The following is a 23,263-nucleotide window of genomic DNA, read 5'->3' on the forward strand; positions in this document are numbered from 1 at the left end:
TTGTAACATCAATGTAGGGCCTAGCGTCTATTGTGCTCATATGTAACAGTGTATATTATCACACGAAATTAAAGTTTTCAATGCTTAATTACATTTAATAAAGGAAAAAGTGTTCCTTAGCTGAATTCTTGTTGTGGGTTTTCCAAGCTCATTTCACTTAAATGATTTTAATAATCTAATGCATATTTTAATCTTTGTAGGCATTTTTGGCATGGAAAGAAGTTTGTTTCGAAAGAATTGACAAAGTGAGAAAATCTGTGCAGTTTTATGTACCTTCTTTGGAAGTTCCCACACAGAGACCCTCCCAGCTTCCAACCCCCGTCAACAGGACTCAGGGCAAGGCTTCCAGGAAGTCAACTACACCATTTTAATGAACTCTGCTAATATAAGACTCAAACCAACTGGCTTCTGTGTGAATTTGTTACTTAAATGAAATGTCAAGAGATTTTTGTAATCATATTCTCTTGTGTATAAATGTATCGTGATTGTGCGCTTGTATTCGAGAGTGAAGGTCGCTGCACAATGTTTTAAGCATTCTAGTCAGTATTTAAGCTATTGTGTATCCAATCGTGCATTCCCCTTTCATGATAAAAACAGGGTTTGGTGTATAGTAATCGAACTGTGATACCAGTGTGTGCCAAATATTGATATTTGCGCCATGTTCCTGTTCCCGTTTAGGGATATAAAGGTGCTGTTTATATCGTGGTATAAATATAAAATGCACCTTTGCAGCCATACTTGTCTGTGATAGCTTGAGAATTAATGCAATTTTTTTTCTTCTGGAAACCCACATTGATCTTTTAGTATTTCATTTGTTGCACTCTTATTTATGTTTGTTGGGTATAAATATCATTTTGTATTTGTTTTTATTTGTTTCAATCACAAAAATAAAGTATTTGAAGCAAAGTTTATTCATTTAATATCAAAGAACAGTATACATGCACATTGATGATCTTCAAATTTCTTTAAAAAGATAATTATTTTATTCATGCACCACATAAAGATTTGACGTTTATAAAATACATCAAGGCTACTCAAAATAAGACATGTCATTGTAACAATAAAAGAATGAGTCCACTTAACTCATATTTGGGATCCTTTTCGGACTTTGCCCCAAAATGCAGAAATTTGTTACAAAGTATTGACAGTAAATGTTCAACAGGTGAGAATAGTACAGGACAAGTGAAAAGGTAACCTTTGCCCTGTCTACCTGTATGAATTGAGACGACATTTTTGCCAATCTTAATTACATGGGGCTAACGCAAAGAAAAAAATATATACTACATTCTAAGTTTATATTTTTTTAATTTATATACAGTAGGCAGCTTTGGATATATAGCTTTATATCCTGGACCCTTAAAAATTTAACAGTAATCGGTAAACTTTACATCCTGTAAAGGAATGGGAATAGTAATTATACGTGTAGTACAATATAATATAAATGCTTCAGAAATATGATGATGAAGACAATGATTTTATTTCTTTTACAAAATAAATTTGGGGTGCACGGTTATTTGTTATCAATATTTTAATACAAAGTTATATTATACAGTGAGTTGAATGACCAATCTAAGAACACAAGACAACCATCAACTCACTATGCATAAAGTTATTGTAAATTCATTGTCCTCGGGGTTTTTTTTTTTGGGGGGGGGGGGGTCTGAAAAAACATGAATCATATGCCTCACACTTCATGTTTGCTCTCCAAGAATACAAACTTTCAACTCATAATTTCATAAAAATTACATTTAAGATACAGAATAGTCATATGAGTAAAAGATACATGATTATTTCATAACTCCGTATTATTTCATTTTTTTTTTTAATTACCAGGATGCTTAAGTGCACTCATTCTTTGGTCCAATTTAATGGGAACATAAAACTCAAAACTTTGTCCCAAGACAAGATCCATAAAAATCCAGACCTGGATGATCACTAGGCAACAACATCATTTCTCTGATTTGTCCTTTTCTCTTTGGAAGAAGTAGAAGGATTCCCCCAAAAGAATGTGACAGGGTCTGCGGTCCACAAAATAAGTTCTCTGCTTCCTCCCTCCCACTCCATTGTAGCCAGCCAGTTCCTTCCTAATTGCTGGCCAGTCCACCTGTATGGTAGGGTAATATGAGCTCAGCCACTGCAGATACTTTGGTGTAGGGAAGGGAATCTTGACCCGAACTATGTCCATCAGGTAAGGGTCATCCATTACACAATTCTCTATAGGGATGGATACAGATTTGGACATTTCTGTAATATGCTCATTCTCAATTAGGAGGTAGTCAATATATTTTGCAACCAGACCTTTGTGGTCAATGGATCTCACCTCTGCTGGATTGACCTCGGGGGAGATAGCCATGTAAAATGTATCTTTGTCATCAGGCTTATCATACAAGTCGTGAGGAGTGATGATGTAGTCATCTCTAGGGTTGTAGACAAAGTGCTTGACAATCTCCATGTAGTCTTGGGCAGACTTTCCTTTGCTTAGTCTTGCTCTTCTGTGATACTTAACATCAGCTGATGCATGATATTGATCAGATTCGTGAATGTCAATGTTTGCAGCTGCTGAAAAATGGGGATCACCCGGGGGAAAGCTGTTGAAGATGTGAGGAGCACTACCTGGTCCAGAAGGCAAAATAGCAGACCCATGGTTGTCGGGCATCATGTAGTATTCTTGGTTCATCATCTGATTGTGGTAAGAAAGATCAGGATCTGCCATTGGTATCTGGTGATTTTCATAATGGCTTGTTGGGACAGATGCTGTCTGTATGGCCTGCCCAAGAGAATCGGGAAACACTGACATGGGTCCTGGTCTAGCAGCATGGTAGCTGTTGGGACCATGCTGTATATTCATATTGTCATCATATGCCTGTGGAACTTTCAAGATGCTGGAGGCAGGTGGCAAAATACTGGCTTGATTGCAGCTATAATTCTGAGAATGGTTGTTCCAGTAACCGTTGGAGTGGCTGCTTTGTAGAGGGATTCCATGGTTCCAAACATTTCCCGGATGTAGGGGAGGAAGTGATGGTTCTACAATGTTTTGTTGCACTGTGTTACATAAATTTGGTTCTTGACTGGTATCTTTGTATTTGATGTCTAATTTGTGCTTATTATAAGGAGTTCCTACTTCATTCTTGTTTGCCTCATTCTCAATTGGGAAAGAATTGTGTAACTGATTCAACCTACATGTGCTTGGTGATTGTTTCTCTGGCTGTTGCAAGATTTCTACACTGCTTCCATTAGCTAAGGTTGTCATTGACTGGGCAGCTACTAAAGATTCCTCATCTCGATTTTCTATCAATTTTTCGGTAATATTGTTTTGAGTGGATGCTACTGGAGTTGTCTCCTCCTCTGGTTTTTCATGAGTAGGAGATTGAAACAATGATCCATGTTGTTCTGATGTTCCAACATCATTCACAAGTACTGACTGCTTTGGATGTAAATGCATTTCTGAAAGTGAGGGTCCATTTTCATTTTTAGCTTCATTTTGTTCCATTTTAATCTTTGATGGGTTTAGGGCAGACTGCTCATTAAGTGGCAGTTGATTTTCTTCTACCTTTTCAAGAGAGTTTTGTGTATTAAGTGGAACTGCTATGTGATTCTGAAATTTTTTTGGATCACCATCTGACGTATGATCTTCTGAATGACCAGATCTTTTTGACGAGCAGTCAACAGTTTTAACATCATTTGATAAAGTTGTCTTGACCAAATCCTCCATTTTTGAGGCCTGGGAATTCTCTGCACTGGCATTTTGCTCTGAAATGTTTATGAAAAACTTATATGATTTATACCAGTCTGTATAAGCTGCACTTCAAAATTAATGTCATAGTACAAATTACATTCACTGGGTATACATCTGATAGATCCATCATTTCTAAAACAGATTGACCTTGGCTAAAAGACTTTTTTCTGGGGTTACAACAAATGTTTATAAGCATCCTTTGTGCCAAATATGAGCTTTGACTGCCTCTCCATTAAAATTTTAAGGCCTGAAACAAATATTTCTTACATATTTACTAGTTATCTAGTCACCATGACATATGAATAATAAATAGGCCATGGACACAGTCTTAGTATGAACTCCTTACAAAGTCTGAAAGAAATGTCTGCAACTTTTTTTTTGGTGAGTTTGACTTTGACAGAATGATCTTGATTTGGGATCATGACACAGTTTGGTAAAAGAAATCTAATGGTGTAAAGTACAAGCACTCTTCGGCTTGGGAGGTAGATAAACTACTGGGCTTAATTACTCGGTAGTTTCTGATGACGATTAAAAGTTTTACAGAGTGACTCACACTGATCAAATTTTTTTTGTTTTGGAACTCCATGTGTGCTATATGTAATTCCATGAAAATTATCTGTATATACCTGAGGTAAAAAATTGCCAAAATTCACACTTGAAATAAAAACCTGCTGTACAGTACAAGTTAATTTAAGGTCTGACAAATGATTTTAAATTCATTTTATCAGTGACCTTGACTTTAACACACAAAAAACCCAAATAACAGAAGGTGGGTGGGTACAGATCGGTTAATTTTTTTACTTTGATTTGATGTACTAGTACATGCATTCAGGTCTTGAATTTTGGAAAATTAAGTTTTCATAGTTATTAAAAAAAATTTTAGGGTGATCGAAGTGCATTTTCACAAAATGGGTTTTTGGTCCACTCTGCTCTCCATATCCCTTTTGCAGATTATGCTACTAAACCTGTGGCCCACAGTGGTGACACCTAGTGGTTGTTCTGAATATGATTTAGCAAATGACAAAACTACACTATAATTTATCTTGAAATTATACAAGAAATGAAAGCAAGATTAACAACATTTTATGAATTTTACCAGTACATGTACAACAATGATTATATATATACACATTCCTAAAGCTTATAATGGAAAGCTGAACTTTTACTAGAAAAAATCCCCAAAACCCAAATAATATGATTTTATTTTTATTGAAAATGGACAAATATAAAGGTACAATACATAGATGGACACAGAGGATTCTAGTATGGAAAGTGGAAGGAGAAGAAAATGATTAAGCTAGTGAGGCCATTTTGCCAAGATGTCGGCTGCACAGCTTTAGATAGGAATTTGAAGAATAGAAAACTGTCATTACATTTATTGGCCAAAAGATAAAGTGGGCGTTACCAAATAAAATGGGTGAATAATTTGAATCAGGATCAAATTACATTAAATGAAGTGAAACTAAAACCGATCTGCCACAAAATTTAAAATGTCTGCAATGATAGTGAAACAAAAGTACAGGAAACTGTTCATAATATGCCTGTCACAAGCCTATGTAGGGTGTTTTTCTTAATGTTTTGTAGAACTTTATTGGAGGTATTATCATCCATCATCAAGCCGCAACATACTTTCTTTTGCATTGTATGAATAAAAGGTCCTAGTTTAAACATTTTGGAAGGAGGTAAATAGACAAACCACCCTGTGTGTGAAATATTTTTCCAAAACTGACTTCGTAATAATATTTCCTCAAAACTGACCAAGTTCAACAACCTGTAATTTTCTCAAAAATGTAAGAAATTCAAAATCCTTGCCACATACACATCTTCAATTCCATACAAGCATTGTAAAATAAGAAAGTCCTCACTTGAAAACTGGGAGGAGTTAGATGGACAATTCATGTACATATGTACTCTCTATGTAATACTGTGAACTACTCTGAAGTGTGGAGTTGGTGTTATCTCTCGAAAAGTTTAAGTGAATTGTTTTTACCGACTCGTCCAATCAAAAAGTAACAGGTGGAGCCAATACCTATCGCTGTTATGTCATGTGAATATATTTCGATACTGCTTCTTTTTCAATACAGCTGCAAATTTACAAGTGTCATGGTCGGTTCAGTTTAATTTGATGAATCGATGGAACACAAATCAAAACAGATGTTAATTAACATATTGAAATGCATTTGAATTTTTTATTTACCTATTCATAACTACTCATTTTTTATTGAAGACGCTTTTGATATTTTCATACGCCCGTCTTTAGACAGGACGAATTATGGTACAGCGATGTCTGAACATCCATCCATTCGGGATTTTCTGTTTCCATGTCGGAACACTTACTTTATGTGATATTTATCGATTTATTTATTTTTTCTGACTTACAAAGTCTACAACCCCATCGGACTTCTTGATTTTCACTGACCCGACTTTAAAATTCACTGGCCTCAGTCTTTGGACCCCCGAGTTTTTGTGAAGACTGAACTTGCAAGAGTTTTGCCCCTATATTTGAAAATTATTGTTATATGGAGGGTATATATATAATTTGTCCGGTTAACTCCTTTACTCAAATTACAGGTGTGCATGTGGCAAGGATTTTAATTTTCTGAAATTTTTGAGAAAATTACAGGTTATTGAACTTAGTAAGTTTTGAGGAATTATTACATAGAGAGAACATGATTTGTCTGTTCTTCCTTCCACAGTTTTCAATTGAGGACCATATCATTTTACAGAGTATTTGTATCGGTATGGAAAATGTGCATGTGGCAAGGATTTTCATTTTCTTCAGTTATTAAATTGAGAAAATTACAGGCTATTGAACGCAGTCAGTTTTGAGGAATTATTACATTGAGAGTACATGATTTGACATTTATTTATTTTTCCTTCCACAGTTTTCAAGTGAGGACCTTTTTATTTTACAGAGTATTTGTATGGGTTTGGAAGATGTGCATGTGGCAAGGATTTTGATTTACTTCAATTTTTAAGAAAATTACAGGTTGTTGAACTTTGTCCATTTTGAGGAAATATTATATTAAATATCATGGTTTGTCCTTACAACTCCTCCCACAGTTTAGAAGCTATAGGGTATTTGTAAATAACTTGAAGATGCACATAGTGCAAGGACTTTGATTCTCAACAATTTTTAATTTTCTTTGACATTTTGAATATTTACAGGTTGTTGAATTTGGGGGAAATATTTTACACACAGACCTCTTGGTTTGTCTATCTACATGTACCTCCTTTATTCATATTACAGAAAGAAAGTATGTCATAGCCTGGTGATGGCTGATACTACCTGAAGCAAAGTTCTACAAATTATGGTTTATGGTACCTCCACATTCACGGATTTTTCTTACGGATCCTTACGTATTCCACAAATCCGTAAAGGTACTTGGATTGTTACGATTTAGACACGGATACCGGTGAGTAATTTACGAATGCTTGCAATTGACTATGAGTCGGAGATCCTTAAGGACTCGTAAGAAAAATCTGTGAGTTTGAAGGTGGTATTAATCTTAAAGTTTAAGTATGTACTCTTAAAGTAATTGTGTCTATACGTAAAGCGCTCGTAATGACTCTGAACAATCCGTAAAGCAATTGTAACCCGACGTGAATGAAATCGTAAATATCACTTAGGTATTCGCAATAATCCGTAAACAACTCATAAACGATCCGTTACATATCGTAAACTAAACTTTTTACGAATGTTTTACGGATTCTTATGAACAGTTTACATGTTCTTGCGACCAGTTTACGATACTTACGGATTGTTACAAGTTATTTACGGAAAATGAAATCTGTGGACAATCGTGAAAATGTTTTTGACATGTCAAAAAATTTGCCCCTACTTTCACGGATCCTTACAATGTGTGCGAGTTGTGACAAGTTATTAACGGATACCGACAAGTGATTTACGAATGCTTGTGATTGACTGCGAGTTGGAGATCCGTAAGAACTCATAAGAAAAATCCTTGAGTGTGAAGGTGGTATTAAGAAAAACACCCTATGCAAGCATTTTGGTGTATATATGAAGGCAGCGATAAGCATTTGTACCCAATGCATGTGGCCAAAAGTATGTTTTGTGTCTCACTGTGCAAAAGAGTTCCACAAAGGGAAAGAACTATTGGGCAACTCAGAAATTGCATATTGGAGTGATGAAAATGTGTATGAGAAACTTGCTGAGCATATTCACTAAGTCTTGTGAGGTGATGGGTATTGGTCCTACTCCTGCATGTACATAAATTCCTTCGAGCCTTACTGTGTACAAGAGTCCTCTAATAGAAAATAACTTTGATGCATCTCAAAACTTGCATATATATTGCTTCATGGGAGTCCTCATTTGAATGGAAAATTTAGTGACTTTTTTATTTGGGGATTTTCATACCTAAACGACTAGCAATGCAAAATCAAGAGTGATAGAGAGTTACTGTAAAAGTCAAATCACTTGTGTGAAACAAACAGCACTGTCACCAAAGTGCACATTCATTGCTAGAACCAGCCAAAATTGAATGTGAATTTCCAGATATGAATTTATGAAGGACTGCTCCAAGATTATGTGAAGGCATCAGTCAAAATATGTATACTAAGTCTCAAGATATGAGATATTTACAGACTTTTCTTACTTTCATATCATAGTCTGTGAGGTGGTAATTTTGAATTTGGGATTTTAAAAGCAATTTAGTGGTCATCCTATTGTAATATATATATATAAATTCATTTCTTTTGTGAAGTCTTAATATTACTGCTACAAATCATTAATTTTCTTCATGTATCAGTATGTGACCTTCATCTTTGAATCACATTTATTATAAACAATAAGCTTGGTTGGTTTGAGATATCATCCAGTAACCAAGCACTTATGGACAGACAGACCCTAATTAATATCTCCCTGCTTTTGCTAATTAATAAAGTGGGAGACAATAACATTGAAAAGGTACGTAAAGCTCATTTTGGAGAATTTTTCTCTCTCGCCCCAAATCATCTTATTCCTTTCTAATATCATAAAAGAAAATTACTGATATATTAAATGAAATTTATCAACTTTGAAACCAATGAAATGATTGCATACATGTGCATCACAATTTACACTAAGAGCCAACTTATCTTTAGCAGACTAAATTTTTATCCAGGAAGCAAAAATTCAAGGGATGAAATTTGAATATTATTATTGTTTTAAATTTGGAAATAAGTGCATAAAATTGTCATTATTACAGAAAATGACTTGTTTGAGTCAACATGATCAATTGGGATTCATTTTAATTCTTGAAATATTTTAAACAAAACAATCTTTAATATTTCTAAGGTTACTTGTAAACATCAATCTACAACAATAGTGTTTAAAAAAATCATCTGAGAAAATTTCATGGGAACATATGGTCACGATTGGTCATTATATGATATGATTTTATTTTTATTGACCAATTATGGACCCATTGGGATCCGGGTTAGAATAGGTCCTCAGTACCCCTTGCTTGTCGTGAGAAGCGACTAAATGGGGTGGTCCTTCGGATGAGACCGCAAAAAAACGAGGTCCCATGTCACAGTAGGTGTGGCACGATGAAGATCCCTCCCTGCTCAATGGCCATAAGCGCCGAGCATACGCCTAAATTTTGCAGCCCTTCACCGGCAGTGGTGACATCTCCATATGAGTGAAATATTCTCAAGAGGGACGTTAAACAATATACAATCAATTATGGACCCACAAGGGGCAATAACATGATAGAACATCATCTAACATGATTAGAGACATATACAAAGGACATACATGTATAAAAAACATCCAAGTATAACAAAGTTTTGTTCACACAATATACAATTCAGATTGATTGTAAGTGGAGGGAAATCAACAATAAAAGGAGATTACAACATGACTAGATGTAGTATTTATTAAATCTGATAACAAATGTGCAAAAGTTATGAATTCAAATAAAGGATTTGGCTCGTTTGCATCCCCCCACCCCCACCCCCACATAAATTTCCATGACAGAACAATGCAATTCATGTATTTGAATGTCAGAGCAAAAGTAAACAAATCAATGTTTCAAGATTCGATATCCATACCATATAAAACAGAAAATATTTACAATATAATCAAACCAAACACAATGTTTTTTATTTCAATGATGTTTACCTAGTTCTGGACTTTCTTTCTTCTCATGCAGTGCGATCTCATTTCTCTTCTTAGGTCTCTTTGGCTTAGTGATTGGTTCTGGGAAAGACTGAGGTCTTTTCTTTCTTGATTCCATTTTTCTTTGAATTACGTTATTGCAGCACTGAAATTTAAAATTACTATTATGTGATCAAGGTTGCGGTGTTGAATGATAGCGTTTACATGAATTTTACAATGAACAAGTTCTAAGTAAACTGAAAACGACATGATCTTGTCGATTTCCAACTAAAACTTGCTTTGCTAATTATAATCGCAGATTGAATAAAAACGCAGTTGCAGATGTCTACAAACTCATATAAGATATTTTTCATTAGATCGTTCAGAAAATTTGGTTAATGAAATGCAAAATTAGTTTTTACCCCCAAAGGATTCAGAAAGCGTCTGCTTGAACATGGCCTTGTGGGAAAACGCGCACTTCCGGTAAATGTGAAAGTTGCATGTAATCTACATGTTAGAGAGCGGTAGGAAATTAAAGTAAAATGATGTCATACGGCATTTATAGGCCTAATTCTTAAAAATAGTGGGGGGGGGGGGACTTGATTTGAATGCCCATACAGTAATATACGTGGTATTTACACAGCCGTAAGTTTTGTGAAACGGCAAATTTTTAGGAATGAAATATGCTCATAATCTATTTTTCGGAGTTTTTGATAGATGCATGCATACTTCATACAACTGTTTTTTATTTTAAGTAATTTACCTGTCAAGAGTTTGACAAGACCGTTTTGATTTTTCTATTGGTTTGAGATTTTGTAGACATAAATGCATGTGATATGCTTTCTGTCGGCTATGGAGCGCCTAAACTTTTAATTTTTTTTCAATTTGAAGATATCATCACATTCAATATGGCGCTCACGCATCAGTGTGTTGGTATCATTGCTCTATGGAGCGCCAAATTAACATAAACTCAATTGATTGAAGATATCTTCAATTATTTGAAGATATCATCAATTCAATTATTGCTCTCTTTAATTGAATTAATGCGCGCATTAAATCAATTATTGCTCTCATCAAATGAATTAATGTGCGCATTAATTCAATTATTGCTCTCTTCCATTCAATTGATGAGAGCATCAATTTCGTAGAAATATTGCTCGCAATAATTAATTTAGAGCTCGGTATAAATAATTTGATGATCTCTTTAATTCAATTGAAGATATCTTTAATTATTTAGAATGCTTTTGTATAAGGAATTAATGCGAGCATCAGTTCTTTTAAAGAGAGCAACAATTCAATTAAAGAGATCATTAATTCAATTGTGGATATGTTGAATTGAAGATATCTTTAATTATATAGTTGCTCTCTCTCCAAAAGAATTATTTCTCTCTTCAAATGAATTGACGATATCATTAATTCAATTGAAGAGAGCAATAATTGAATTATTACGCGGATTAAATCAATTATTGCTCTCATCAAATGAATTAATGCGCGCATCAATTTAATTATTGCTCTCATCAATTGATTTAATGCGCGCATTATATCAATTATTGCTCGCGCGCATCAATTCAATTGTTGATATCATTAATTCATTTGAAGAGATCATTAATTCAATTAAAGCGCGCATCAATTCAGCTGAAGAATTAATGCTATCATCAATTCAATTAATGTGCGCAATAATTCATAATTGAAGATGTCATTATTTATTTGAAGAGATCTTTAATTAAATTGTTGCGCGCATCAAATGAATTGATGATATCTTCAAGTAATTGAAGATATCTTCAATTATTTGAGTTTAAGTTAATTTGGCGCTCCATATTGCTCGGTATTTAAAAATGATTCATATAATATTATTGATGATCTCTTTTGAAGATAGCAATTAAAGAGATCATTAGTTCAATTGTGGATATGATGAATTCAATCTGACTAAAGTACAGACCTGTGTGTGTGTGTGTGTGTGTGTGTATATATATATATATATATATATATATATATATATATAATGTAGGTCTGTACTTTAGTCAGATTGTGTTGAATTGAAGATAGGCTATATATTTACTCTCTCTAAAAAGTTATTGCGCGCATCAATATTGCATTAATAATATAATTAAAAGATTAATAATTCATTTATATAGCGCGCATATAGAAATGAAGATATCATTAATTATTTGAAGAGATATTTGACTGAATTGTTGCGCGCATCAAATGAATTGATGACATCTTGAAAATATATTTAAATGTTTTTCAGTAGTAGATTAGGGGGGGGGGGGGGCACTCGGCACGCGCACCCCTAAAATTTTCAAACTGATTTAAAATAAATCATATGTACGATTGTGCAATTACCTAGAGATTCAGAGGGACCGTGTTCGATTCCCTGTCTGTCTATGCAATTGTGCAATATTTCCTTTGAAAGGAGAAAATGATAAAAGTGTGAAAACAAACTCGATTTTATTTTTTGGAATATTGTCTTTATTTGTTAATTCGTGATTTGAACAGTGTTAATCTGCAATTAAATCAATACTTGCCGCTTCCGATCACGAAGAAAGGGAAAACAAATCATAGGAGGATCATGGGGGAAAAGGTTTTAAATGCGAATTAATAAACTGCAATATGTCACATGATATTTTGTGAAATGCTTACATGCAGCTTGGATAAATCATATGCTGTTGATAATATTAAAGATAATGCAATAAAAAGGTGTTTTCGCAAACATGCATCATTTTAAGAGGATTACACTACCACTGGCTTTTAAAAACACCACAGTCTGTAGAGATACAATCAATGATGAATATTTTTCTAAATTGTTTTTTTATATATATATATATATATATATATATATATATATATATATATATATATTTAATATACATTAAGAGAACCACATAGGTAACGAGTCGGTAGCCCAATACCAAGATTTACATGTGTAACAGGAGGAACATCTTCGCTAGCCAAGGGTGACTCTTTTCAAAGAGAAACAGGGTAGAGCGTCATCCTTGACTAGCGAAGAAATACTGAAGGAGTAAGGCCAGTGTAGCATTCGAACTCGGAGCCTCTGAATCTCTTGCCAGGTGCTCTGCCAACTGGGATATCTGGTCTGACTGCCACCACCCTCCCGTTCCTCTCACCCAATCAAATGTCAGGTCGTCCTAACTTTGATCAATCCGTTCTTTTCTTTTGACAGACAGGGAATCGAACACGGGCCCTAGGTAAGTGCTATACAAATTGAGCTACCTGTTCTCTGAAATTTGACCGCCACACAAGTAATCACAAATGTTTCATCTCTGTGTACATGTACGTTACACCAATAATCAAAGAAGCAGCAAAAGGAAGGGGGGGGGGGGTCTTTTATACACTACTGACTGATTTTCACAATCAGAACTATACCCCTTCTAAAACACGCTATGGTGGAAAGGTATATAAAGGGATGTAATTATAATTACACTTGAAAGACAGGAGCTTCAGAGGGGCATGGGTGCAAGAGACCATAGAATGTTCGTCATTTTATCATTTCTGATCATCTATGACAAGAAATAGCAACACAAAAAAAAAAAAAAGGATAAATGATAATAATAACTCTACTTAGTACCCAGTATAAGGCTACAAAATCTCTAGAATCCGGAACCTTGAAGGGGGACCCATGCGGGCCTCATGGTAACCCCGACCCCCTGCCTAATCACCTCAAGTTGCGCCCCCTAACTTCAGATCCTGGATCCTCCCCTGCCTAATTCATCTCATTATGAATGAACTAGTACACTACTCTTGTGCTGTTTAGCTATATTTATATATAACCAAACGATTAGACACCATGACGTATACACATCGGCAGCTACGCCGATGGACCCAACAAAGGGGAACAACTTTTCCGATTAAAGTCTGTTAGTTTTACATATTTTTAGATCAGCACGTTGCATTATATTAGATTTATGAGGAATAAAATGGCTAGGATAAGCAGACTTCCAAAAAACTTTAGTACCGCATTGAAATAAAAAAAAAAACACCTTATAATCTTAAATAATTGTATAACTTCTGAATTCAGTTTTGAAAGTTTTCAAATATTTTCTAATTTTTAAGTGTACTAGATCTAACTCTTAAAGTCTTACAAGAATAACCAAACTGAATGGTAAATGATCGGATTGTACTATGGGGGTGTATCCCACAGAGGTCTAAGCCGATACTCCACAGACGAATGAAAATAGCCCTATCCCTGGCCAAACTCGTTAAATTTAAATGCATGGATCAACAATCACAATCCACATACTGAGGATAATTCTATCAGACATGAAACCGACATCATTAATTCTTAATTAGACACGCCAAAAGACGGACAAAGATTTGCTACATTACCGAGAGAAAGAGTGAAAAAAAAATAGAAGAAAATAATCGTTCATCGGAGAATTATTTTTGTATATAAAAGAATGTGATACCTGTATATATATGGACAGTTTAATTTGATATTTACAATGGCATCTGAGATACAGCAATCCCGGGCAGCGTCACCAAGACTTGTTAAAGATTTCATGGAAGAGGAAGATGAAGAAATTGATGTTGTTGATGAAACCGATTCCATAAACGACTCCACGGAAACTCCAGGTACGAATGTAATAAAATACTTTAGCATGGATTGTGTGACAAAACTACATTTTGAAATATCTTTGATATCAAAATCAGATTGTTATAAGATTTGTTTTTATCCCTTTTTCCCCCCAATTTCATGTTACAAATCAAATTCATTTTTATCAACAGTAGCATTCAAGTGTTTTTAAAAGGAGATTTCTCTAATGTGGACAATTTTGAAAGATTAAAATAGACAGTCGAAAAATTTATTCCATGATTCATTATTTTATTATTATTAGTTATTCAGTGATTTATTTACTATCTTTTTGCATATTAAATTATCTATAAATTACATTACAGCTTCTATAATTTTGTTTTATTTTTTTATATTTTTTTTATTTCTGTAGAACCTAGTGAGCCAAAAAAATAATGCATGTGTATAATAATTTTATTGAATAACATAATGACACTTGGGAGTAAAAGGTACAAGCAGTTATGAACAAAAGACCTTTATTAATTCATAAAATCTGACTTTTTTTTTCTAAATGACAATCATTTACAGAATCTCCCGTTCCAGAAGAAGATGATATCGAAGCCTCCGCAGCGAAGAAACAGCGCCGCAACCGCACCACATTTACCTCCGATCAGTTACGGGAACTGGAAGCGGTATTCCAGCATACCCACTACCCGGATTGTACACTCCGGGAACAAATCGCCGAAAAGGTGGATCTAACAGAGGCAAGAGTGCAGGTGCGTGTTACAAAGAAATCAAATTATTATCAGCAAGCCAGCGAATGATTATATCGGATAAGGGACAGAATATTTATTTTTATAAATCATTAAGTGAATAATTCATAAAATGAATTTGTTTCAAATTATGCGAGATTTCAAAACGTTTATAAAAATAAGTATATTTTATCACGATACAAATATATTTTCTTCTTCCGTTCTTACATTCCATATTTGCTTGTCAAAAATATGCATGTTGTATTTTTAAGTATATTTTTTTTACGATACGAATATATTTTTTTCTTCGTTTTTACACTCCATATTTGCTTGTGAAAAAATACGCATGTTGTATTTTTAACTCTTTGATTTGCATACTCTGTTTACTGATATGAACGAAATTTTTAGAAGTTTTACAATTTAATTGAAACTATTTGAAACAATGCTTAAGAAAAAAATAATCGTAAAATACTAGATGGACCTATGTAATTTTCATATCTCATCACACGGGCACATGACGTTGGGGCCTACAAAACCTTTGATCCACCACTCCTCCATGTTAATACACAAAACAGAACCAATAAAAACATTTTCTGAAATTCGTGGATTCTATGTCCACTGTATCTATTTTTCAATTCCCAACATGTCGTTTTGCGCTTTTAAATTACACAGCTTTACTGGATTAAATATACATGTGTATTTAATCCAGTAAAAGTGTAACTTAAGAGGTTATAAAGGCGCAAAATAGTATTGGGAGTTGAAAAATTAGATACATTGAAAATTGAATTCTCGATTTTTCAGGAAATATTTCTTATTAATTTTGTTTTACACATTAACTGGAAGGTGGATCAAAGGGAGCGTGGGTCCAAACATCAGCCTGCTGTGGTATATCTCCCATCATCCCAAACAAGCAATCAGGACAAGGCCTACAAAATTTATAGAAATAAAAGCAACAAATCATTTAAAACTAGATAAACAATGTATCTCGTTAACAGATTGGAATATATGATATGGATTTCTGAGAAAAAAGTAGATTTCAGTTATGTACAGTTTGGTGAAAATATAGTTTCATTTTGAAGAAAGTGTTTAGATGACTTTTAGAAGCACAGTTGTGATCCTCTTGTAAACTCTGTCATGTTGAAAAGTTTTAATTTATCACGTGGCAGTTAATACATTGTAGTGAATACAAATGTTGGTTATTTATAGTATAAATTTTATAATATATGTTGGAAATTTCGTACTTACTACGACCAGAAGTATATAGATATATAAAGATATGCATTCTCTGCGAAATATATGTGCATATTTCGTTTTATAACCATGAAGTCTTGCCTTTTCGATTTTCATTAACTTATCAAATGTGTAACTTTCTTTATGTCTAAAAATGCTGACGAATTTGTCCATTTTTGTCCATCATAAGATAGCTTAGGGCAGTGGCCAGCAATGCATTGGAAACAGCGGGACGTTGAAAGCACACAACTGTCCTTTCGACAAATTCATAAGAGGATTGGTTACGATGCATTGTCTGTTTATCATGCGCTAAACGCTTTTATTCCAAGGGAGTAATTCAAATCATTATTGACTCAAGTAAACCCGCCAAGATTGTAGCGCGATATTAGAGACTTTGAAAATAACCTGCTGGGCGCGAGGAATTCGAAACGATGGTCGCCTTAATTCTTGCTGCTGGGTAGAAGTGATGAGCTAATTAACGCAGGATTAGTGTCTTACTTTATTTGAAAACTGGGGGAAATTCAGCGATTTAACACCAAATCTCCTTAGAAATACCACTCCACGTGTATTTAGAATTTAAAGGGCCATTATCAATCTGATTTCATTAGAATACAATGTATAAAACATGTCAACAACTTTTCAAAGTAAACATTTAAAAAAATAAGTATTTTGGTTATGTGTGAGGACGGAGAACAGGTTTTAGCTAGTGAGGTACACGGGGCAATTTGTTGGAGATAGAGCTTATCAAGATAGTAAATGCTAGTAGTTAAAAAAAAATAAGGTATTTTTTAGGTTAAACGACTATCTATATACATGTATGTATATTCAATGTGTATTTGAATGCTATAGAAATGAAAGTTCTTTTATTCAAGGCAAATAATTGTATTGAGAAGTATCTATGTAAATCAGAGGGGGGGGATTCCATTTTTTTCAAAATTTATCCACATGCTATTCAGATGCATTAAATTCGATATTGTATAGTTTCTTGTATAAACCACGTGTCCTGAAATGAGATTTTGATTGAAACAATTTAATTGCTTTGTGGAAGATAGAAAAAATAAATAATTATCTTAATATATATATGTCCATATGAACTGTACCCGAAACATCGATTTTCAAACCTTTCACGGTATATAAATATATTGGATTGTGTACAAGTCTATTGTATTTTATAACAAGATATAAACTATTTAATAACATCCCATTAAAATTTTGATTAGGTGCCAGTGTTTTAAGGTTCTGTCGGATAATTTAACGAGATTCATTTAAATATTACATATATGAATTTAGAGGAAATCCTAATACTTGGGGATCAAATTATACATACACTCAAACATTTGATTTTGGGGATTAAGTGAATAATGAATTATCCTGATTTCAATTCATAAAATTACTGCTGTAATAAAAAGTTTAATCACACTAATTGGTGTGTATTAGACGTTTTCTTTAGTTATACGGGGCTTTGCTCTGAGATCATCGCTGTTCGTTGGTAAATCCTAATCCATTTTCTAGCTTAATCTCTTTTCATTTCTTAAAGAAATGTTGGACTTAAGAATACATATTTTCTATATCACTTTACAAAAACTTTTTTAATTAGTCACTCGGATATGCGGTTGACGAATCCGATTAAGATTATAAATTCAAATCTAGAAATTAAATCATAAACTTAGAGGAGAATTATTGCCTAATCCGTGTATAATTGGCGTAACAGCATCCTAATAAACGATCAGCAAACTTTTGACATCTGAACTGCAGCTGATTAAGGCGATTTATGGGCAAAACTTGACGCTTTTAATCTGCTGTAAATAATATAGAAAGATCTGTTACTCTAATCCCTCCAAACACCGACACACGTTTCCTAATCCGGGATCTCCGCGCCACCAGATAGGTGTTATACAATACACAGCGATCATTATATATCCTCTTAAGCCAGCAAATCTCTTGCTACAGACTCTTTTCTTGGTTTATTTATCACAAATATCATACAATAATTTTGTGTAATCTGTCTAAACAAGTATGTTTATTGCTTAATATGAGTCAAAAGGTTACCATGTGGTCTTAGGCTAAATTACGGGCCAAAGGATTAAAAAAATCAAAAGATTTGTATTTCATGGGGCAAAATGGGGGAGGACATCTTTCGTAAGAAAATGATAAAAATGATATGAATGTATTTTAAAAGACGAATTGGTACATATAAAGAAATCTGTTTACTTATGAAATTTTGCAAAAAATTAGTTATGATGCAAATGCATTCATTGAAATAAATTGAGTTGTATAAAGTTTTTTCTCACTCCCTTTTCTTTTCTTGCTATGGAGGAATGCAAAAATAACAAACGCTTAAAGAAGTTTATGTAAACGAATGTTTGACTGTGAATATCCACGATCTGTTGACAATGACAATATTTATTCTCAAAACATGCACTTGTAGAAAACAGTCCCATGCAATTAAGTGTAATTAGGTGTTTGTTTTTCTGCATCATTTCTTGAAATCATTTGTAAAAAGATGATCGTACGTTAGCAAAATAAAGAGAAACAAATTTCGATTACAGGTTTGGTTCCAAAACAGAAGAGCCAAATGGAGAAAACAGGAGAAGAATATAGTCAGGATGTTCGACGTCTTTCGACACCGCATCGATCCATTTCCCATAATGCCTCACCCTCTGTCGTACAGTCCATCCGCATTTTCATCCGTCCGTCCATCTCTGTTTCCATGGTTACCCCGACTTCCGCTCAGCATCCCACCAATGTTCTCCATTTCTCCTCTCTTGCCAGACATCAGACCTCCATTCAAAAGTAAATAAATTTCTTAGCTTACGAACAAAATTACGAGCTTACGAATCTCGAACAAAAGATTTTTTTTTTTTTTGGTTTAGGGAAAATGAAATGAAGACGAAAGAATAGGTCGATATAACAGGGACCATGAATATCAGAGTCTAATGAACAGTGTAAATGTGTGGTGGTTTTACCATTAGCTGTTATTTTGTACTAGTTAACAGTCTTGGTACATATTTAGGTATATGTTATAGGTAAATTTCTCTCATGTGAAAATATTGGTTTAAGCATCATACAAAAGGTAAACGCTATACTTAAATTTTTATTCAGTAATGCATCTTGCCTATTGCAGTGGAGAGAGACTTTATGTTCTACTTTGATACAATGTCATCTTAAACATAGGTTGCAAGTAACCCAAAACAAAGTTGTCAGATTTATTCTAAATAGCCAGCATTTTTCATGACATTTTAAGCTATTACGGCATGTTAAGCGTTTATGACAGCCAATTAATTAAGATTGATCCATATATTTGATATATTACATAGTAAAGCACCAAATTGTCTGTTATCAATTTGCATCAAACAATATTACTACCAGAAGTCCTATCAATACGGTTTTTCTTCTTCATTTCATTACAATGGCATTAGGAACTTTAGAAACAAAACAGTTGACAACAAAGCGAATTTAAAAAAAAAAAAAAAAGGCTGTGGCATAGTTTCTATTAGCCGGTAAGGCAAGGGATTTTAGATGACACCATGTCCAGTTTTGTTAATTACTCATTTCTTAATAAAAATCTAACCCTTTATTAAATATGTCTAAAGCATGTCATTTTTCAATGCATTATGCAACTATTAATCAAACATGCCAAAATTCCAATACTAATCTTGTATTGCTTTTGTCTTTTAATCATATTTATAATGTAATTATAAGGACCCCATTGGAGATAAGCTAATTTAAGCTTTTATAGTTTATCCTTAGGTTATCATATCATTAAATATGTCATGTTATCCAGGTTGCTTATTCTTTAATTGTTATAATACATAGTGCTAGAGATTATGTCGGGTTTCAATTTGTTATTTCAAATTTATAATCATGACATTCTGTAATATTTTACACCTGAATAAAATGAATGAATGAACAAACGGGCAGAATAAAAACATGTCATTTTTCTTCACAGGTGGCGCTGCCGTTGGACCACTGAGCAAGCATAGTAGCGACTCCATGAAATATTATGACTCGTACGCAAGAGACTATTTACAGAGATTCACATCTGAAAATCGAGACAAATACGAAAGAGAAGGCAAAGTGCGTGTGAGGTCAAGTACGCCCAGCCCAAGAACACCGCCTCCGTAGTCAACTTGACCCCAACATGAATTGGAAAATTGACTGAACTACACAATGACCGATGTGTTCGTCATTCATTCCTTCATTCTCCCACCCCTTTCACGCATGTACATATATGTACATATCGGTACATGTAATCATTGGATCCACGCCTGTTCATATATGTACACACCGGTATATGCAATAATTGGATCCACGCCTGTCATATATGTACATACCGGTATAAGTAATCGCTATACATATGCATGTATTATATACCGGTACCGGTATATGTAATCATTGGATCCACGCCTGTACATATATGTACATACCCCTACATATAATCATTAGATCCACGCCTGTACATATATGTACATACTGGTACATATAATCATCGGATCCAGCTGTTTGACCATTTGACGGATGTTTTCATTTCTTACTGCACAAGGTGTTGTTTACTCTTGTATTTAAGCCACAGTGTGTATGTTTGTTTTATTTTTCTTGTACATACATTTTCAGTATCAAGACAGTTAAGTGGATGCAGTTGTGTTTGAATCATCTACGTATATATGAATAATTATGATTTAATGAACTTTTATAAATGTACTCGATGCTAGTTTCTTATATTCTATCCCAAATATATTTTATTGCATTTCCTTTATCTCCAGGAACAATAATTATTTGTAGTTCTATATGAATAATTTTTTTTTTTAATTTAGTACAAAAATGTATGTTAGTATCATTGTACGGCAATACAGGATATTGTAACTACTCATTTCGTCTTCTAAAATTGTATCAACACAGTGAATTCATTTGTGAATATTTTAAATTGTAAGAATGGATTTTAAAATCCGTATTTCAGTGCAGCAAATGTAAGATTAAAAGTAAGACAAAGCGGACCCAGGACCGCCTTCTCTTTGGACAAATTTTATTTTAAGACTGAATTTACATGTCAGTTGTACTAGTGTAAGTTCAATGTGTCTGTTGTGTACATTTTACCAGTAAGAAAATCGTAATGTCTTCTTGCTTGAATCGATACTAGTATTTTGTGGTAGCTACATCTCCGTTTTAACTATATTTGATCCCCAGTGCTACTTTAAAAAAAACAGTGCGCCATTTCATGGTTTTATCTCACCTGATCAAAGATCAGATATTGAAAAAAAATATTAGTAGATCAATTGAAAACTACGATTTACGAAGCTTTTACTATAGTGTACGATTCTAAACCATGTTCATCATTCTGTGAATAAAGATTTTTGATTGACATTGGGTGTGATATTAGTTTATTCAGGTCACATGGGAAATGAGTCACATCACTAACCACACAAAAAACCACCTGTATATGGTGTTTATATCTCTTATCTGATTCGATACGCAAGAGCCAATCTCTCACCAGAGGGCGTTACGCTACGCTCCACAGCGTAGCGCGCACTCTGGTGAGAGAATGACGCAAGAGCTTGTTCTGCGTAGGGTCAATTTTTAAATCGAGGCAAGCTACTGACAAACAAGTTGATGGTACAGGGTTTCAACAGTCTCGTTTAAAGTCGGCATTTCGCAAATTCTATGGTCGTTATAACGATCTAGCTTGGTAATACAGCCTACCAATGGGTCAAATGTTGTCCGACGTGTTTCGTACTGATTGTTGAACTGTTGCTGACACACTGATTTTGACAACGGATAGCTCCGTTTACCTGATCAAGATATAGGCTCATGGCGGGTGTGACCGGTCGTCAGGGAATGCCTACTCCTGGGCACCTGATTCCACCTCTGGTGTATCCAGGGGTCCGTGTTTGCCCAACTCTCCATTTTATATTACTTATAGGAGATATGAGATTGATCACTGTTCGTTATCTTCATTTTTCATATTTGCATGGGAAGTACATAGGATAATCACACAGGTTTCTGAAGTATGTACACTCCCTCCCCCCTTACACCCCCTCTATACCCAATAAAAATAGTACACCCCCTCCTCCCTACACCCCCTCTATACCCAATAAAAATAGTACACCCCCTCCCCCTACAACCCCTCTATACCCAATAAAAATAGTACACCCCTCCCCCCTTACACCCCCTCTATACCCAATAAAAATAGTACACCCCCTCCCCCCTACACCCCCTCTATACCCAATAAAAATAGTACACCCCTCCCCCCTTACACCCCCTCTATACCCAATAAAAATAGCACACCCCTCCCCCTCACACCCCCTTTATACCCAATAAAAATAGTACACCCCTCCCCCTTACACCCTCTATACCCAATAAAAATAGTACACCCCCTCCCCCTACACCCCCTCTATACCCAATAAAAATAGTACACCCCTCCCCCCTACACCCCCTCTATACCCAATAAAAATAGTACACCCCTCCCCCTTACACCCCCTCTATACCCAATAAAAATAGTACACCCCCTCTCCCTACACCCCCTCTATACCCAATAAAAATAGACATAGAACCAATGTTCAATCCAAAAGATGTGATTTCCCCGCCGATCACCTCTATGAGTTATTTTAAATAGTTTCTACTTTCTGTAAGCTTTTGTGATAACCGCTTGTGAGATACGTGAATCCTTTGTCACACGGAAGGTGGGATCAGGGGCCCGTTTCACAAAAAGGCGTAAGCTTAGTCGGGAGTGAAAACAGGACTAAGTCATAAAACCGGACTAAGTTGCGTTGCGTTTGCACCTGACTAAATTTATGGCTTAAATTCAGGCTTGCACATGACTAGGTGTACATGTAACTCTTAGTCTGTAAACAACTAAACGAATAATGGCGATGGTGTTTTCAGAGACCAGTCAAATTGACTCTGAATCAAATAATAATTTT

At 34.5% G+C, this 23,263-nt stretch overlaps 3 protein-coding genes across 10 annotated transcripts in view; 2 read left to right on the forward strand and 1 right to left on the reverse strand.

Moving 5' to 3' along the window:
- LOC125646673 (uncharacterized) overlaps nt 1-903 on the forward strand; it is a 65,332-nt gene extending 64,429 nt beyond the window's left edge. For all 8 annotated transcript variants that reach the window (XM_056157262.1, XM_056157270.1, XM_056157261.1 and 5 more), the window contains one exon: nt 201-903. In XM_056157262.1, the coding sequence (XP_056013237.1) occupies nt 201-371 (171 nt within the window). In that variant the 3' untranslated portion in view covers nt 372-903. The remainder of the gene's footprint in view (nt 1-200) is intronic.
- On the reverse strand, nt 903-10,304 carry LOC125646700 (uncharacterized). The gene is made up of 3 exons (XM_048873211.2): nt 10,259-10,304; nt 9,861-10,002; nt 903-3,750 (listed from the first exon to the last, which is right to left on the reverse strand). The coding sequence occupies exons 2-3, from the start codon at nt 9,973-9,975 to the stop codon at nt 1,949-1,951; spliced, it is 1,917 nt and encodes a 638-aa protein (XP_048729168.1). The 5' UTR covers nt 9,976-10,002; nt 10,259-10,304; the 3' UTR covers nt 903-1,948.
- A 3,714-nt stretch (nt 10,305-14,018) lies between these two features.
- LOC125646666 (retinal homeobox protein Rx-A-like) lies at nt 14,019-21,707 on the forward strand. The gene is made up of 4 exons (XM_048873158.2): nt 14,019-14,426; nt 14,953-15,140; nt 18,896-19,139; nt 20,296-21,707. Exons 1-4 carry the CDS (start codon nt 14,297-14,299, stop codon nt 20,469-20,471), a joined length of 738 nt encoding a protein of 245 aa, XP_048729115.1. The 5' UTR covers nt 14,019-14,296; the 3' UTR covers nt 20,472-21,707.
- The last annotated feature ends 1,556 nt before the right edge of the window (nt 21,708-23,263 follow it).

Source organism: Ostrea edulis, chromosome 1 (genome assembly GCF_947568905.1).
Source record: "Ostrea edulis chromosome 1, xbOstEdul1.1, whole genome shotgun sequence".
In the NCBI taxonomy this organism is placed as follows: Eukaryota; Metazoa; Mollusca; class Bivalvia; order Ostreida; family Ostreidae; genus Ostrea; species Ostrea edulis.